Raw genomic sequence first — 20,431 nt, 5'->3', positions numbered from 1 at the left:
CTGATATTTGATCTCTGATATCAGATTTCTGATATGTGATCTCTGATATCTGATCTCTGATATTTGATCTCTGATATTAGATCTTTGATATCTGATCTCTGATATCTGATCTCTGATATTTGATCTCTGATATCTGATGTCTGATATTTGATCTCTGATCTCTGATATCTGATCTCTGATATCTATTCTCTGATACCTGATCTCTGATATCTGATCTCAGATATCTGATCTCTGATATCTGATCTCTGATATATGATCTCTGATATCTGATCTTTGATATTTTGATCCCCGATATCTGATGTCTGATATTTGATCTCTGATATCTGATCTCTGATATCTGATCTCTGATATCTGATCTCTGATATTTGATCTCTGATATCTGATCTCTGATATCTGATCTCTGATATTAGATCTTTGATATTTGATCTCCGATACACGATATCTTATATCTGATCTCTGATCGGTGATATTAGATCTATGATATATGATCTCTGATCTCTGATATCTGATCTCTGATATTTGATAACTGATATCTGATCTCTGAAATCAGACCTCTGATATCTGATCTCTGATATCTGATCTCTGATATCTGATCTCAGATATTTGATCTCTGATATCTGATCTTTTATATCTGATCTCTGATCGCTGATATTAGATCTTTGATATCTGGTCTCTGATATCTGACCTCTGATATCTGATCTCTGATATCTGATCTCTGATATTTGATCTCTGATATCTGATCTCTGATATCTGATCTCTGATATTAGATCTCTGATATCTGATCTCTGATATCTGATCTCTGATATCTGATCTATTATATCTGATTTCTGATATCTGATCTCTGGTATCTGATTTCTGATATCTGATCTCTGAAATCTGACCTCTGATATCTGATCTCTGATATCTGATCTCTGATATCTGATCTCTGATATTTTCATCTCTGATATCTGATATCTGATCTCTGATATCTGATCTCTGATATCTGATCTCTGATCTCTGATATCTGATATTTGATCACTGATATCTGATCTCTGATATTTTCATCTCTGATATTTTGATCTCAGATATCTGATCTCTGATATTTGATCTCTGATATCTGATCGCTGATATCTTATCTCTGATATCTGTTCTCCGATATCTGATAACTGATATCTTATCTCTGATATCTGATCTCTGATATCTTATTTCTGATATCTGATCTCTGATATTTTGATCTCTGATCTCTGATATCTGATCTCTGATATCTGATCTCTGATATATAATTTCCGATATCAGATCTCTGATATCTGATCCCTGATATCTGATTTCTGATATCTGATCTCTGATATTAGATCTCTGATATCTGATCTCTGATATCTGATCTCTGATATCAGATCTCTGATATCTGATCTCTGATATCTGATCTATGATATCTGATCTATGATATTGGATCGCTGATATCTGATCTCTGATATCTGATCTATGATTTCTGATCTCTGATATCTAATCGCAGAGATCTGATCTCCGATCACTCATATCTGATCGCTAATCTTTGATCTTTCATCTCTGATCTCTGACATCTTAATTTCGTTATTTGATCCATGATCGCTAAACTCTGATCTTTGATCCATGACGTCTTATTTCTGATGTCCAAGCTATTATCTTCAATCTTCTTCCTCTGATTTATGATCTCTGATCTGTGATCTCTGGTCTCTGATCTACGATCACAGAAATTCGTTTTCTGAGATCAACTCAGCCCATGATATCTAGTCTCTGCTGTCTGAACGTTGATCTCTGATTTTTGATTCCTTGACTTTGATCTTTCTTTTTTTTCCGGGATTTTAAGCCCAATGGGTTTATTCATCCCAAACTTTGATCTTTCATGCCTGATCACAAAGCATTGAACTTTGATATGTATGACCGATATTTGATTTCTGTACTATTACCTTTCATATTTTATCTCTGACTTTTAACCAATTTCAGATCATTGATTTCTGATTTTTGACATCCGATCTCTGACATCTGGTCTCTGATCACTGATCACCGATTTTAATCTTTGATATCTGGTTTCTGATCGCACATCTCTGATCTTTAATCAATGGTATATGATTCCTCATCTCTAATACGACCTCTGATAAGACCTCAGGGTCTGTAATTTCTTGTATTCAATCTCAGCTTTTTTTTTGTTTTTTATTTCATTTTGATTTTTGTAAATTTCCTATTTATATTTTTACCTGACTATCTTAATTAACTTCAGAATATCGTACAAGAAATTACATCAATTATTCCGCAATTCTGATTTCAAGTATAATTTTAAAATTCAAAGTTCTTGGATATTTCCCCTGACTTATGAATTTTTAACTTGGAAATAAAAGCTGCGTCGTTCCGAAACAGTAAAATATTTCCGGTAGAAATTATTCATTATAATTCCCTCTGAACCGTTGTATGTTTCTCTTTTGAAGGTGTATCTTACCTTCTAATTTCATACATTTTTAAATTGAAATTTAATGTGCTGCTCTCTTATTATGGACAATTTGCTTTGAACATTTCCAGCAAAATTTATTCAGTTTAGTTTATTCAAATTATTTCATAAGGTACATAGGTATACTGAAGATAATTGTTTAAATGAAAATATGTTTCTGGAAGGATCTTCAATAATGATTTTTAAAAAATTTCGGAGTTTTTTGGTAAGAATTTAGATTAAACACTTGATATTAAAAAGACTTTGAATGGCCTCCGCAGCTGAGGTTGCTTAACTTATTGATCACTAATCATACGCTTTCTCTATCTCGCAAAAACAAATCGCTCGAATTTCGTCTGGCTTCCCGCGCTCAAACTCTCATTCTGATCGTCGCACGCTCACACAGCTCAAGTATCAATCAGTGCTAAAATCGAATCGACTCAGCCCGGAACGCAACTTCTAGAAAGAAAGGCGCTAATTCTGTTATGATCTTGAATTCTGTGCCCTTTGACTTTTACGAATCCCTTGCTCTCCCAAAAATCCTTGTCCTTCTTGGACGAAAAAAAAATCCTTTCCTTCGCCCTTGCCCAAATGCCCTATTAGATTAGAGCGGCCGCTACTGAAAGCTCTGCCAAGAATTCCGCCGTCAGCTGGAAGGATGAAACCGCGGAATCGTTTGCGGCAAAACGGGCCACCGCGACCAAGGCCCGGCTGCAGGATCTGGACCAGGAAATCTCGGACTTTGAGGAACGGGCCGCAGCTCGGGCTCGCCGATCGGCCCAGCTCAAGAAGCTGATCGCCGAAACCACTTGCGAGGATGTGATTCCGGCCGGAACGACCGAAAGTGCTGGCCACAAGGTCACCACCGGAATGGTCAAGTTCAAATCCCAGAAGAAGGTGGTCACATTCTAAGCTGAAAATTAACAAATAAATGAACTGTGCACTAGCTGGTAAATAATTCTTCTTCCTAGGAATGTCTAAAAATTTTAAATCACAAATGAACCATGTAATTTTAGCGTGTAAGATGATTTTGAAATTTAATTTCCTTCAACTGACAGCACTTGAAGATCCCAAATCGTAATAAATCTATTTCTATTATGCGTACGTATTGTTGAGTAGATTTGATGGTGAAAAATTTCATTAAAAAAAGCACAACCGTGACTTGTAAATAGAGATTAACAGTTTCCGCTACTCGGTTTTAATCTTTTTTTTTGCAAAACAAAAAAGCATTACGCAATCCGTTATATAAATAAAAAAGACCCCGTGTTGTGAGTAACTTACTAATGTAGATTAAAAAAAAATGAAAAAAAAATGTACCAAATTTTTTCCGATGTCACGACATGATAGATGAGAACCGCAATCAATCGTCAGTTGACATGAAAACAATATTGAAGGCGAACAGGTACGAATAAAGTTGTGCTCAACCCTCCCTCAGAACGAGATGAAAATTAAAAGTGACCAAGCATGACACTCACTTATTTATAAACAAACCATTCAAGCCGAACAGAAGAGCAAACACCAAAAGAAAACAAGAAACAAAAATGGATGGCTCATTAGTAAAGTTTTTTTTTATTCGTTCATTTTTATTTTCGGTTGATACGTAATCGTTTTACTTATCTTGTAGGCTAGCGAAAGCTTGAAGTGCGACAGCAAGAAACAATTATAATATTTTTTCTCTTTATCGTTTGTAAGTGTAACATAAACATTTCTGAAGATGAATCACATTCGTGCTTCTTTAAAGCACTGAGACAGCATTTCTGTCCGTTTTGTTTCACTACGTGTAGGGAGTTGAATTAGAGAAAATAATTGTGGGAAAATGTTTTTAACTTCTTGATTTTTATCACAAATAAATGCTACCAAATCTATTGTCTATTTTTCCATTGAAAGAAAGCACAAATGGGACTCAAAATATGCTCTTATAAAATTAGACAGCACATGACAAGACGTGACAAGACATGACAAGACATGACAAGACATGACAAGACATGACAAGACATGACAAGACATGACAAGACATGACAAGACATGACAAGACATGACAAGACATGACAAGACATGACAAGACATGACAAGACATGACAAGACATGACAAGACATGACAAGACATGACAAGACATGACAAGACATGACAAGACATGACAAGACATGACAAGACATGACAAGACATGACAAGACATGACAAGACATGACAAGACATGACAAGACATGACAAGACATGACAAGACATGACAAGACATGACAAGACATGACAAGACACGACAAGACACGACAAGACATGACAAGACATGACAAGACATGACAAGACATGACAAGACATGACAAGACATGACAAGACATGACAAGACATGACAAGACATGACAAGACATGACAAGACATGACAAGACATGACAAGACATGACAAGACATGACAAGACATGACAAGACATGACAAGACATGACAAGACATGACAAGACATGACAAGACATGACAAGACATGACAAGACACGACAAGACACGACAAGACATGACAAGACATGACAAGACATGACAAGACATGACAAGACATGACAAGACATGACAAGACATGATAAGACATGACAAGACATGACAAGACATGACAAGACATGACAAGACATGACAAGATATGACAAGACATGACAAGACATGACAAGACATGACAAGACATGACAAGACATGACAAGACATGACAAGACATGACAAGACATGACAAGACATGACAAGACATGACAAGACATGACAAGACATGACAAGACATGACAAGACATGACAAGACATGACAAGACATGACAAGACATGACAAGACATGACAAGACATGACAAGACATGACAAGACATGACAAGACATGACAAGACATGACAAGACATGACAAGACATGACAAGACATGACAAGACATGACAAGACATGACAAGACATGACAAGACATGACAAGACATGACAAGACATGACAAGACATGACAAGACATGACAAGACATGACAAGACATGACAAGACATGACAAGACATGACAAGACATGACAAGACATGACAAGACATGACAAGACATGACAAGACATGACAAGACATGACAAGACATGACAAGACATGACAAGACATGACAAGACATGACAAGACATGACAAGACATGACAAGACATGACAAGACATGACAAGACATGACAAGACATGACAAGACATGACAAGACATGACAAGACATGACAAGACATGACAAGACATGACAAGACATGACAAGACATGACAAGACATGACAAGACATGACAAGACATGACAAGACATGACAAGACATGACAAGACATGACAAGACATGACAAGACATGACAAGACATGACAAGACATGACAAGACATGACAAGACATGACAAGACATGACAAGACATGACAAGACATGACAAGACATGGCAAGACATGACAAGACATGACAAGACATGACAAGACATGACAAGACATGACAAGACATGACAAGACATGACAAGACATGACAAGACATGACAAGACATGACAAGACATGACAAGACATGACAAGACATGACAAGACATGACAAGACATGACAAGACATGACAAGACATGACAAGACATGACAAGACATGACAAGACATGACAAGACATGACAAGACATGACAAGACATGACAAGACATGACAAGACATGACAAGACATGACAAGACATGACAAGACATGACAAGACATGACAAGACATGACAAGACATGACAAGACATGACAAGACATGACAAGACATGACAAGACATGACAAGACATGACAAGACATGACAAGACATGACAAGACATGACAAGACATGACAAGACATGACAAGACATGACAAGACATGACAAGACATGACAAGACTTGAAATCTGATTCTTATTGTACATATTCTTATTGACTATGTAATTGCTGGTGGCTCCAGAGAGCTCTAAATTTATGATATCATGCTTGTTTGATTTCTTGTGTTAAATGTTCATAAAAAACAATAATTGCTAATCAGTAACCACATTAAACAATAAAAATTTAAATAAAGGGTTTTGAAAACGTTTTCAATGCTGGTGGCTCCAGAGAGTTCAGGAATTTGCTAGATTGTGTTATTTATTTGACCATGATGATTGTATCCCATTTACCCGAAAACCATTGCCCAGAATGATTTTTTCCCAGAATGACAAATACCCGAAATCAAACCCCAGAATGAACCATTTCCCAGAAAAAATTCCCCAGAATGCACCATTTACCAGAAATTTTTATCCCAGAATGGACCATTTCCCAGAATTGTTTTCCCCAGAATGGAACATTTCCCAGAATGGCACAAATCCCAGATTTTTTCCTCTAGTATTTATATTTGTTTTTTTTTCTTATGATTTTTTGTAAAATTCATATGATTTGAAATTAATTTTTTCAAAATGATTCTTTAAATGAAACTACAACTTTGAAATTTTCTAACTAAATTTATTTAAGAACCAATATTGTGCTTTGTTTATGGTTTGGGTACTTTCATTGATTCAATGCTTACAATGGTCCTTTAAAAAACCGTTTCGGTATCCGGCTCCTCGCGCTGCGCATTCGAACTCGAAAGACGTTTTGTCCTTCAAGCTGGATTTTTCTGGGAAATGGTTCATTCTGGTAAATTTTTTTCTGGGAAATGGTTCATTCTGGGAAAAAATATTCTGGGGAAGTGGATTTCTGGTGATTGAAATTCTGATGATTTTTCATTCTGGGCAATGGTTTTCGGGGAAATGGAGTACAACCGACCATGATCATGATTGTAAAAAACCTTTTTCATGAAAATAAAAACAGTAGGTATGTGATTCAGTTTAACAAATAACAAATTGACAAATAAAAGCTTAATTTGAATAATTTTGAAGAGCTGATTCTGAATATGCAATTAATATTTTTCTGTCTTCTATTTTCGAGATAAATTTTGAAAAAAAGGAAAAGATTGATAAATGTTATAAAAAAAATAAAGGTTTTATTTCAATAACCAACTTTCCCAAGACCGTGAGTAATATTGAATTCCGAGAAAAAAATTCATAGAAGTTTCTTTTTGTATTCGATTTCCAACTCTGCAAAATAAGTTGATTTTTACGCAATTTAAAAGAAGATCCTTACCATTTGTAATCTTTGATATTTCTTGATAAGAGGACGAATGACCAAGTTGATTATAATCCTCTTTAAATAAATAAAATAGAATAGAATAGGTATTTCTTGAAGCATAAGTCAAATCGTTTTGAAGTCTTCGATAAAGTTGTGGAATTAGTTAAAATTTCCAATATTAAGTGCTCAAAGACTTTCCTAGATAATGTTAAAAACAGTTATGCTCATATCCTTTCAAATGTTTTAAAAAATTGAATGATTTTGTTTTTATAAAGAGTTGATTTTCTTAAACTAACATATTCAGACAAGATCTGAATCCTTGAGTGAATGAAGGTTAACAAACAGATTTAAAATCTTTTTTATTTATTCATGTAGGTTTATTAGTTAATCAGTTATCGAAGACCGCCATATCACCAAAACAAGTGATGAAAGACCAAATCTGACGAATTATTTGAACTCAGGACGCCAAAGTCTTTCAAAGTTAGTTATAAAACATAAACACTAAAAATGCATTTCTCTTGTGTTATTTTTGTAAATGCCAATAAAGGCAACAAAATATACATTTTAACGAGATTTCTACATCTACTTCATTTCTCTGAAAACGTTTGAGCGGATGGCAAATTCCCAGAATTTCAATCACCAAAAACCAATTTTCAAAATACAAAAAATTCCCCAGGATGAACCATTTTGCAGAAATTTTTTTTTACTAGAATGGACAATTTCTCAGAAATTTTTTCATGAGAATGGACCATTTCCAGATTATTTTTCATCTGAATTACCATTTCCCAGAAAATTGAATATATTTATCCAATCTGTTATTTCATGTGTGGACCACATCACAACGCTACGAATCATACTGGAACAAATTAACGAATTCCAGGACTCTCTTCTGCTGGTGTTCGTTGATTTCGAAAAAGCATTCGACCGACTTAACCATGAAAACATCTGGGCGGCTCTAAGGCGACGAGGGGTCCCAGAGAAACTAGTCCATCTCATCGAAGCACAGTACGAGGCATTTTCGTGCAAGGTCTTGCACGACGGTGTCTTGTCCGAACCAATCCCGGTAACTGCTGGAGTGAGACAAGGATGTATTCTATCACCGCTACTTTTTCTAATCGTAATGGATGAGATTCTGATTGGATCGATTGACTGTGCACCGAATCGAGGATTGCCGTGGAATCCTTCAACAATGGAGCAACTGAACGACTTTGACCTGGCTGACGATATTGTTTTGCTCGCCCAAACACAACCGGACATGCAGAGCAAACTCGACGACCTCACCGAAAGTTCCAAGGCAGCAGGTCTCAAAGTCAATGTCGGAAAGACCAAGTCGATGGAGATCAACACAGGAAATCCCTCCAGTTTCATGGTAGCTGGGCAACAAGTTGAGAAAGTGGAGTGCTTCCAGTATCTTGGTAGCCAGATAACGCCTGATGGTGGTACCAGAAAAGACATCGAAACCCGGATAAGAAAGGCCCGATTTGCGTTTGCGAGTCTCCGAAACATCTGGCGGTCACGCCAGATCTCTCTACGAACGAAAATCCGAATCTTCAACTCAAACGTCAAATCCGTATTGCTGTACGGGTGCGAAACTTGGTGCACATATGCGGTAACGAACCGCTGCCTGCGGAATATCATCCGCGCTTGGTGGCCTGGCAATTGGATCTCGAATGAAGAACTACATCGCCGGTGTCATCAAAGGGCGCTAGAAATCGAGATTCGGGAACGTAAGTGGAGATGGATTGGGCACACGCTGCGAAGAGATGAAAACGAGATTTGCAGAGAGGCGCTAGATTGGAATCCAGATGGTCATCGAAGAAGAGGCAGACCCAGAAATTCGTGGCGGCTAAGCCTAGCCGCTGAAATCCGAACTGTCGACGAGAATCTTGACTGGGACCAGGTGAAGACGCTGGCTCCGGATCGTCAACAGTGGAGGTCTTTTACCACGGCCCTATGCACCGGAGGATCGGCGCGGGATCATTAAGTAAGTAAGTAATCTGTTATTTGAAATGAAAAAAAGCAGATATTTTCTACAAAAATAGGGTTCTCACAAAATTCTTCTTTTGCGGCCAAACCGCAACCAACGAGGATGAAGAGGCAAACAAAACTACAGGAGAAAATCTAAGTTTTGTAGCATTTCAGGAAATGTTTTACTGTGGGGAAATAACATTCTGGAAAATGATCCATTCTGAGGAAAAAACATTCTGGAAAATGGTGCATTATATTCGTCATTCTGGGGAAAAATCATCCTAAGTAAATTTATTCGGGTTTTTGGGATTTAATCTTTTCCAATGTGCGAAGAACTCAAGAACGGATTTAGATTAATTTTGAGGCGCTAATTCCGAATATTCAATGTTATTTTTTCTCGCAGCTCATGTTTTTAGATAATTTTAAGAAATGGGTAAAAATTCGTATTATCAATTTGAGGTCTGATTTGAAAAATTAAGGTTTAAATTCAATGATCAACTTTTCCAAAGATCCCGAACAATTTTGATTTCTGAGAAAAAAGTTATAAAAGTTTTCTTATTGTTAATTTTTATAACTTTGGAAAAAACGGCAATTTCGAAGAAATTTTCAAGAAATTATGACCTAAATTGGATTATTGATATTTCTTCAATAATAAGTGAAATCGTTTTGCAGTCAAAAACAAAGCTGTTTAGTGGATTTAAACCTTTAATGAATTAATACCTTTAATATCAAATACTGAAGACTTTCTTCAGTGATTTCTGAAATGGTTGTTATGTTAATTTGTTGAAATTGTAGAATTTAATATCTCTGAATCTATAATATCCAAGCAAAATTTAAATCCTTTATTGATTGGCGGATAGTAAATTGATTCAAAAGCAGTTCTGTTTTTCATATAGGTTTTCTGGTTTATCAGATATCAATGATCGATTTATCTTAAATTCGCTCGATCAATATCAAAATTTCCACGAGCAATATAAACAAAATTTAGGACGGAAAAATCTTCCATAAACGGTTATCAAAACATAAGCACCAAAGGCTGCCTATGTAATAATTTAATCATACTAGAATTAATGTAAATAATCTCACAAGATGATCTTTGCATGAAAACCTTAAACTTTTGATATTATGCTATGATAGCGAGCTTACTTTAAAACAGTTAAAGACAGTGATACGGAAGCAATTTGATTAATTCTCAACGAAGATCTCCTCTAGTCTCTCCTCTATTGAAGTAAATTCTAAACATAAATATTTTTATGATTTTATTTTTTATTCATATAATATACATATGCAGGAAGCATAAATGTTCAGTTTTCAATTAATTCCTGGAACTCCATGCCTCTTTCAATTTTTGATTATTTCGGCAGTAACAAAAGGGAAGTTGGTACATTTTCTCAAAAATATATAATAAAAACTTTAAACTTAGTTGAAATCATCCTACTTTCCCTACTTAATTTTAAATTCGCATATTTCATTATTTATTTTGACACAGTATTCAAGAACTTAAAAAATATATATAAAATTTCTTTGATAATCAAATTAGTGGAAAAATTAAGGAACATGATTGGACGAAGCTCAATCTTGCAACGAATTAGAAATCTTTTCATCCGAAAATGATTTAGAATTTAGATTTTTTCATGAGATGTGATTTTTTTAAGAGACCCCATTTATTTTATTCTAGGATTACCAGATACTTTTAGAAAAAAAACGGGACAGTCTTATTCCATTTTATTCGGAATTTGACCTTTTCTTTAAGATTCTCATTTAAGGGATTCTACTAGGATTCCGGAGAAAAATCTTCAGCCTTCATTTTTGGAAGCGACTTAAAGAATATTTTCTTAAATAGAAAAATATTAACATCGCTAGAACGTGCTCAAATAACGCTTAACTGAATCCAATTGTTGTGGTGATGTTAAGATAAACAAGCCAGGTTGCACGGTCTTGCCCGGAATTTTCCGGATATTGGGCATAAAATTTAAGAAAAGTCCGATCCGGCCCGGATTTCGTAGAAAAAAGCTTTGAATTGAACAAATTTATTCAATTTTTTTTTCCAAATCTGAACAAAAAAAACTATAATTATTATTTTAATTTTGGCGTCCAAAAATAATTTTTTTGACCAAGTTTAGTCTTAATAATCATGAACAGTTTTTTGAAAGCCTGAAATACAATTTAAAAATTGCTGATGTGTTTTTATGTAATAATTTGATGGTGTATATATCCAAGTGTATTCTTTTTTTTTTTTACTTTTATTGAATCATTTCGTGGTTTTGACCAACTTTGCCTGAATATTGCCTTGATTTTGGGTTGAAAATTTTGAAATCAGATGCCCAGATTTTGCTTGGTTTTAAGATAAAATTGGCTAGATTCGCCCGATTCGGATATGGTAAATACTCTCGAAACCTTCAATTCTAAGAACTAGAGTTATTTGATCTTATCTTATATACTTAGAAAAAATGCTGTTTATTTTGAAAAAAAAAAAAAACATTTTAATTGATTGGATTTTTAGGAAAAAGCTGGACATTTTGAGAAAAAAGCGGGCCGTTTTGAGAATAAGGCAAGACGTTGGGTCTTTTTCTAAAAAAGGGAGTAATGACCCGCTTTCGTGGGATGGATGGCAACTCTAAATTATACCAAATATTCTGTTTCACAGTTTCACTGCTTCTGATCTTTGAAATACGTAGATAAAAATCTTCTTCTATATACCGCTCTCTGGAGCCACCATCCTACATGAAGGTCATAATATGCATAGTCAAGGGTTTAAGTATTGGAATATTTAGGAAACACATTAACATAGTAAAAGTGATAAATGACATATCTATCAGTTGAAGCGTTCAGAGCGATGTTATATGCAAGAGAGTGTTTTAAGTTATGTTAAATCCCAAATCAACGATATAAAGCTAGCATGATTTGTATAATTCGTAAATATTACAGGAATCCGTTTGTTTGATTAGTTATACATAGTTTTTCATTCAATAAGAATGTTATTAGTTCAAAGTTCAACGCGAATAGTGCACACTCTCTGGAACCACCGCTATTATGTACTAGCTGGGTTTGCATAATATTTAAAATACTCATGGTTAATAACTTGAATGCTTATAATTTGTAAGCATTATTTTTCTATCTAAGAAGTTAAACAATTTAATTTTATTATTGTTAAAAGATTATTAATTATCAAATCTGATAAACATATATTTATTTCAAGGTGAGTTTTCAAATTTTTCCTGTCAGTGAGAGGAACTGATCGAAAAAAATTATCTTTGGTAATATTTGCACTGTTAAAAAGCTGGGATTCTGTTTGCAACTCCCTTGTTTAATTTTGAATCACGCATATTCTGGAAAGAGTTGTAGTCATAATAACTTTATGTTAGGGGCCGTTCACTAATTACGTATGCACGATTCTGGAAATTTTATACACTCCCTCCCCCCCCTGGTAAGAAAAAGTAAGATTTTCCAATTCCCCCCCTCTCCCCCTAGTAAGATCTTACGTTTGAGAAATTGACACGTATTTTTCAAGAATAATAACTTACTATCTTCTTCAGATAGCGATTTCGACGCTTGAAAATATTCAAAATGTAACAGCCATACTTCAGAGCCAAGCACTTTTTAAGTAAGACTTTATAACTGCTTTGGGAAAGCACAATTTGTACAAAACAATAGATGAAATGTCATAAACGATTATAAAAAAAACATTATTTAAGACATAGCACGTTCGGGGTACCTAACAATAATTTTAAATAAATTTTCATGCAATCGAATAAACAATATTAAATCTAAATTCCGATTAAAAAAAAGTGAATGATCCGGTTAGAGCAAGGTACCATAAAAAAATGTTATGTTTTCTAACCTCAAATTCCTAAAAATCTAAAAAATGATTCTATAATACTAGGATTGATGTAAAAATATTTAACAACAATAACCTTAAATGCTCAGACTCATTCCAGCGGTAAACGATTAAGTTTTAGGATTTTTTTGGTAATCGTTTGTCAAAGTCATTATTTAAAATGCCTCATATTGATTTTTTAAAGATTGGAGCGCAGTATTCCTATATGTGCTTATCGTTTAATATGCGCATATAGTCGATTGATTAAATGGTTGATAGTTTAAGAAAAATACGCTTTGATCACATGACATAAAAATTTTTTAGGGAAAAATAATTTTCAATAAAAAAAAAAATAAAAATTCGAACAACTTTTTGCATCATTTTGATGTAATAAATTTAGCTTCCAAAGTCATGTGTACAGAATATAAAAACATCAATGTTTGTGGTTTTTCTTTCTAATTCAGTTGGAAATCAAAAATTTATCAAAATAAAACTTTTAGCAAAGTTGTGAATGACAAGATGTTGAAATGAGGGACGAGTTTTGAATGCCGTTATAAGGCAGGTTAAAAGCCTCTATTAAGAAAAAATAGGTTAACCATTTAAAATTCATGCTTTTTTCATTGAAACCTTAAATCTTAGCTCACATCATAATCTTACAGTGAAAATTGAAGAGCTAGATACTCATTAGATAAAAAAAACATAACTTGAACGAATTTTTTTTCCGTGGAATGCCATCCTTAACTGTGTTTTATGTAAAACAAAGTAAAAAATCTAAATTTTTTTCCAAAATTTCAGCTGTATAGAAAACAGATGTCTGCTCACGTGCATATAGCTTTCAGACATCTATATTGGAATATTCGAGAAAAAAGTAATCTCCTTACTATTTGCATTTAGACCACCTCTCCCCTACCTCGTACTGTTTGAAGCTTCGAGAGCAAAAAAAAAACTTTGTGATGAAGTATGTTGTACTTTATTTTTTATTTTTATAGGCTAAGGATGCTATGTTTTTTGTCTTCGATATATACTAAAATAATAAAATAAATTCTAAAAAAAAAAATTAAGTTCAGTCTAATTAAATGTTTGCGTCGTACTTGAACTCCCGCACAGCTTATGTCAGAGTGAACTCCTACTGCTCTTCGAATTTCGAAATACCGTCTGGTGTACCACAAGGCAGTCATCTTGGACCGTTACTATTTATTCTTTTCGTGAACGATTTGTGCGATCTAATGACTTCATACAAACTATTCTACGCAGATGATTTGAAACTTTTTCGGTCAATTACGTCACCGCTAGACTATATTTTACTACAGAATGATCTGAACGCTGTTACGAGATGGTGCATGACAAACGGTATGCTGGTGAATGTTGAAAAATGTAAAATAGTGAGTTTTTCAAGATCACGCAACTTACTTCGTTATGAATACTCTATGAGCAACCATTCCCTCGAAAGGATTGAAACAATCAAGGACCTGGGAGTTACATTTGATAGTCGGTTGAGATTCCACACGCACATTACTACCATAACTGCAAAGGCTTATGCAATGCTTGGTTTCCTTCGTCGAAATACAACTCATTTCAACGATGTATACACCCACAAAACGCTGTATTGCTCGATTGTCAGAAGCATTCTGGAGTACGCAGCTCCTGTTTGGGCCCCGTACCAATCGACACTAAGTCAATCCATTGAAGGTGTTCAACGAGCCTTTATCCGCTTTGCTCTTCGGAAACTTAGATGGAATCCTGATATCACTACTCCATACGAACATCGCTGCAACCTTATATATTTGGATACGCTTGCCCGGAGAAGAAAATTTTTACAGTGTTTGTTCACATTCGACATATTGAGCGGGAACATCGACAATATCGAACTCCTACAAAATGTTAGTTTGTCCGCCCCTACACGGTCACTCCGGCATCAGCAGTTCCTCTGGATTCCCGGTCATCGGACTATTTATGGTTTCTACAACCCTTTGGACACGTGCAACCGCTACTTCAATCAATGTGCTAGCATCTTCGATTTTGGAATCTCAAAACAGGTGTACAAAAATAGATTAAGGCAACTATCATTATAATTAGTCTGTGCGAAACATTTGTTCTCGAAGACAATAAATAAATAAATAAATAAATAAATGATTTGAAACAAATTCCATGTGTATAAATTGAACTGTTTTCAATATTTACAATCATAGTGTTTAATATAAACGACGATCCAAAATTCATAACGTTTATATTAAAAATGTACTTTACCATTTCTCCACATCAGAAAAAACGGTTGTGTGTATTCTTTAGTATTAAAGGATCATTTTTTCTACTTGTTTGGCAGAAAGTTAATTGACAAATTTCAAATCTAAACGATCAAACCCAAAGAGGTGACAAAGTTTTGAGTTTGTGGAAAAAAAAGAAACATTAAATGAAGTTTAGTAAAAATGTCTTTTTTTCTTTAACTTCCGGTGGTTCCAGAGAGCCACAATCAACATCCTGACAACTTGACAGTTTCCATTCAAACCCCGTGTGCTAGTCTTTTTTATGGTTTTCTGGTTCTATTAAATCAAAAATCTTCGTTTTTATCGCATTGAAATATGTTTTCGTTTAATTCATTTAATAATAAAAAAAAATCGAATTAAATATTTCTAGCTTTGTTTTGAATAAAGTGAGTTTGTTTTTTTTTTAAATTGAATTCTAAGCAAATCAATAAGAAATTAATTTCTCTGACCTCCATTAGGTTATACACTCTAGGACTGATCGAAATAATTGATAATTGGGAGTTTTCGGAACAATGAATGAAAATACAACGATTTTTAAACAATCTTCAAGTGATTCCTATAACCTGCTGTACATATACATATTTCAGAACGTTAATCACAATTATATTATCGCTAAATTTTCATCAGTTTCATAGAAATGTGTCCATTACAAAACATTCATTGGTAGAATATAAAATAAAAATTAAAAGTTTGGTTGGAATATTTTTTTTATTTATTCGGAATACATGAATTTTCCTGATTCGCACCAACTTTGGTGATGTGCCCTTTCCTAATTGGCACACAATAATCGACTGAACTGTCAACTTGTCAGAAGGTTATCAACAATAATTATTTACAAATTGAGGATGTTTGTGCATAATTCGAACCCAGCTATCGACATCAATTCTATCGAATATTAAGAGAAATCTTCACATTTCACATCTTTCACATTTTTGGTGGCTCCAGAGAGTAAGAATTTTCAGTTCAGATACCCAAGTATGCAGAAATTTCCTGAACCTTGAAGTTAAACATTATCTAAGCGGAACGTTATTTATGAATCATTAAAATGAGCTATACTGTATTTTTTTTCAAAGCGATGAAACGGTTCTCGAAACGGTTTACGGTTGTCGTCCAGCGCTTTTCGAAGCAAATTTTCTGAAATTGCATATCGGTAGGCGAATTTCTTTCGACGTTGCTGTGTAAGGGTGAAAATGTTTCGAGTTTTATTCTAGCTGCATCATTTTTCAGTCAATGGTCAAGATTGGAGATTTGATATCTACCATCAGTAGTTTTTATGTAGTTAGATTTTGAATAGATTGATTATAGATTTATTTGTAGTCCTCATGATAATTTTCATGGCTTATGCCCCCTCCAGTTTCAAATTTTCTTATTGGATTCAAGAGATTTTAAATTACGATTTGGTTAAAGAAATTTGACGTATGAAAATGTTATTAGCAGTTGGAAAAACCATGAGTCCAACTCCTCAAAAAAATTAGGTATATGTGCACGTGAAAGTGAAAATTAAAAAAAAATCTTATTCCTTTGTTCTTCACAAAACCTGACAGCTGAGAAATGAGATGATGTTTATACTATCTCAAAAACCAATAGGTATCCATCGACGATGACAGCATGCTTTTTTCCTTCTTATGTCTATAACCAACTGACTTTGGTGAAGATGTACCGGAAGACAGAAAAAAAAGTCTACTCGAACATCAACACGTGAAACTAAAATCTGATAATTCGGTTCGATGTTAACTTGTTGCTGTTTTGTTGAAAGCAAATAGGAGCGAGACTTTGTTGTAAAAAATCCAACGTGATTTGTTTTCATCTGAGAGATGCGGTTTAAAACAAGGGTGACGAAATCATAAAAATTAACAACAGGATACTCTTGAGCTAAATATAGGAAACCTACCTTTCCCAAGTATTAAGTAAAATATTGCATTTTTTGTGAAACGCTGGATTTGTTTCGGGAAATTGAAAAGGCTAGATAACCAAACCTTTAGAGATATTTAGTAACAAATATTATTATTATTATTATTATTATTTGTTAAACTTAATCAATTTTATCACTATAATTCAATTGTTTTACTTGGTTTTCTACTCAATATGGAATAAAAAAATTTATTTATCAAAGTTCATCTCAGTTTAATGTATAGGTCAAGGTTAGATCATAAATTTAAAGCCAAAAATTCCAAAGACCAACTGCATGCTGAATAATTTTCCAAACATGCATCCCAATATACATATTTTAGCCATAATCGTAAAGAGATTTTCACCTAGCGTCCGGATGACGTTCGGAAAAGGTGCCTAATGGACTCTCTCGAAAATTATGCCGGTGTCCGTGTGCTTGGTTTTTCTGAGTGATTAGAGACAGCTGCGGATTTCGCTCGGAAGCGCGTAGCGTTAGAAAGATTTTTTGTTCGCAATCGGGAAACTTCTAACAGCTGTGTTTGGAATTTTGATTGATAAATAAATACATAAAAATATTTAACCTTACGTGATGCCTCATAAAAGGCCTTATAGGATATGATGATCAGTAAAAACGAGCTATTGCAAATCAATCTAAATGTTTAGCTTGAAATGTTTTTATCACATTTGAATTTTGTAAAATTTTTAATTTTAATTCTGATTTTTTTTAAATTAAATTGCTGCTGTAGTGCTGCTTACAATATGTCTTATTGAAACAAACCTGTCTAGTATGTGTTCCTTTACTAAAGTTCGGATGGTATAATTCTTCCCCTTTGGCTGTAAGCCATGAAAAAGCAATAAGAGAACATAATCATTTGTCTTGTCGAGTCTTTTTGTTTGAAAATGTCGGATGCTTTTAAATTTTTTTTTGGTCTCAACAAAGTTAATCTTGATAATAAACATGACTTCTGAAAACCTATCAATGTTAAAAATTAAAAAAATCTTCGGTATCGATTGAAAGACACTGATTATAAAACATTAATTTAAAAAGTGGCTCCAGAGAGCTACAATCATAAGTAAAGAAGTTGCAGAACATATAAGATGGATTGCAGTTCGTTTACTTGAAGCGAATTTTTATTGACGTAGAATTACGTCTTAAGGCAACACTATAGGGGAGCAAAGAAAAATTCGCGAACGGATCTCGCGTCATGAAAAACGCCTCTTTAAGAGACATCTTTTTCGTACATCATTTTGGGTCGGCTATGTGAGCAAAAAAAACCGAAACGGCACTAGATCCGAAGTTATAAAAGAGCTATGGATGCGCCGTTCCAGTTTCATTTGTCATTTAGTCGTCACATAGTGAAGATCGCCGCTTCAAGCCGACTTCTTTCCTGTTGCTGCTGCTTTAGGCCTTTCCTCAGAAGAGCCGTGTTGCTGCTACCTAGCTCAGCCAGACTCCCAGTACCCACTGCTGCTTAGCCCAGCCCAACCAATGCTCGCTTACTTATTCGGGCTCCTGCCCATGTTGCAGCCCATGTTGGGTTCAGAAAGAAATCCAGACAATTTTTTTTCTACAAAGAATTGAACGACGAGTTTTCTAAAAAACTTAGGTATATAGTTGCACCACGTACTGTCAATTTATTTAATACTTATTTTAATGTTTATCCTCGTTTTGACGTAGAATTACGTCACTAACAGTCCTTCTCAGGACTTTGAATTATTGAATAAAAGAGTTTATCAAGGGTTTGTTTTCATTTATTGTTTAAAATTAATATTAAAACTGCAAGCCGTTTTTCTGCTACACCAGGAAGAAAATACACTCGTCTTCCAAAAACGGGTGCCGAGGCAATGAACGGCAAATTTAAAACCATCCAAGTAAGCGATGATTTTGCTAGGACGAATATTCAGAAAACCTCGGGATAGCAACAACAAAAACTCGTAGCGTTCGAGGAGGAAAAAGTTGATAAAAAGGCGGCAATTTCCCCTTCAGTAGATCATGTTAAGATTGAGTTTCATACCTTGCGGTCGCAATTAAACGTCCGACCCAAAGATGAATGTAGGTCCGGTCAGGAATATTTTGGAACTACTCGCCTTGTCTTTCGATGCGACAAAAAACCACCAACTATTTGCCTCTGAACACAATTGGAATCCCTTTTCCTTTAGAAAAATCGCTAAGTTTTGTGCCCTGTAAGACGTCGTGTGTTTTTGTGTAGCATTTTTTTCGTTTAGCACAACCTCTAAAATGACTTGACAATAATTTTTTCTCTTGTCTCAAGTAAAACCCATAGAAACTATCAAAAGTTGGATGGCTTCTGACAGTCAGAAAATTCAAGCACGGAAATCAAACTATTCCGTGCTAGAATTGTCTGACAATCAAAATCTGTAGTTTTCGCTAGTTCACATTTTGATTTCAACGACACACATAAGAGCATGCAAACAAAATGCATATTTTGTCGCGGATTTATCAATCCATCAAAGCAAGTACAAGCAAAGCAAACAACTCAGAGACAGTGATCTAATGATAACCTAAAAAGGGATTTTTCAGGAATGACTTCAGTCTTCTCGCTTGATATGCATATACTAAGAGCAAGTTAACTGGTGTTGGGAAAAAGTAGTAGAAATATTGTCACTTTCAGCACATTTTGAAAATTTCACCATGCAAAAACAATTTCAAGATCTGTAGCCTTCAAGGTTTTTAGCAACACATGTTGTAGTTTCGCATGCTGTGATGCAAAAATAGCAATATTTCTATCACATACGGCTGAAATAGAAACAGTGCTGTTAAAAAATACAACGCCCAAAGATCTTGAGAACATTTTTGCATGTCAAAATTTTCAAAATGTCAACATTTCTACCACTTTTTCCCAACACCAGTGAACTTGCTCTCAATATGTATTAACGGCGAAATTTTGCATCTGTTAAAAATCCTATCGGGACTCTGGAAATAAGAGTATCGCTTCGTTTTCACTTTAGTG

At 34.5% G+C, this 20,431-nt stretch overlaps 1 protein-coding gene across 1 annotated transcript in view; it reads left to right on the top strand.

Moving 5' to 3' along the window:
* LOC129756585 (uncharacterized) overlaps window positions 1-4,305 on the top strand; it is a 45,930-nt gene extending 41,625 nt beyond the window's left edge. Inside the window, exon 5 of the mRNA XM_055753495.1 lies at window positions 3,044-4,305. Coding sequence (XP_055609470.1) covers window positions 3,044-3,352 — 309 coding nt within the window. The 3' untranslated portion in view covers window positions 3,353-4,305. The remainder of the gene's footprint in view (window positions 1-3,043) is intronic.
* The last annotated feature ends 16,126 nt before the right edge of the window (window positions 4,306-20,431 follow it).

This window comes from Uranotaenia lowii, chromosome 3 (genome assembly GCF_029784155.1).
Source record: "Uranotaenia lowii strain MFRU-FL chromosome 3, ASM2978415v1, whole genome shotgun sequence".
NCBI lineage: Eukaryota > Metazoa > Arthropoda > Insecta > Diptera > Culicidae > Uranotaenia > Uranotaenia lowii.
Note: the sequence above shows the minus strand (reverse complement) of the source record. Positions and strands in the feature narration are given on the sequence as shown.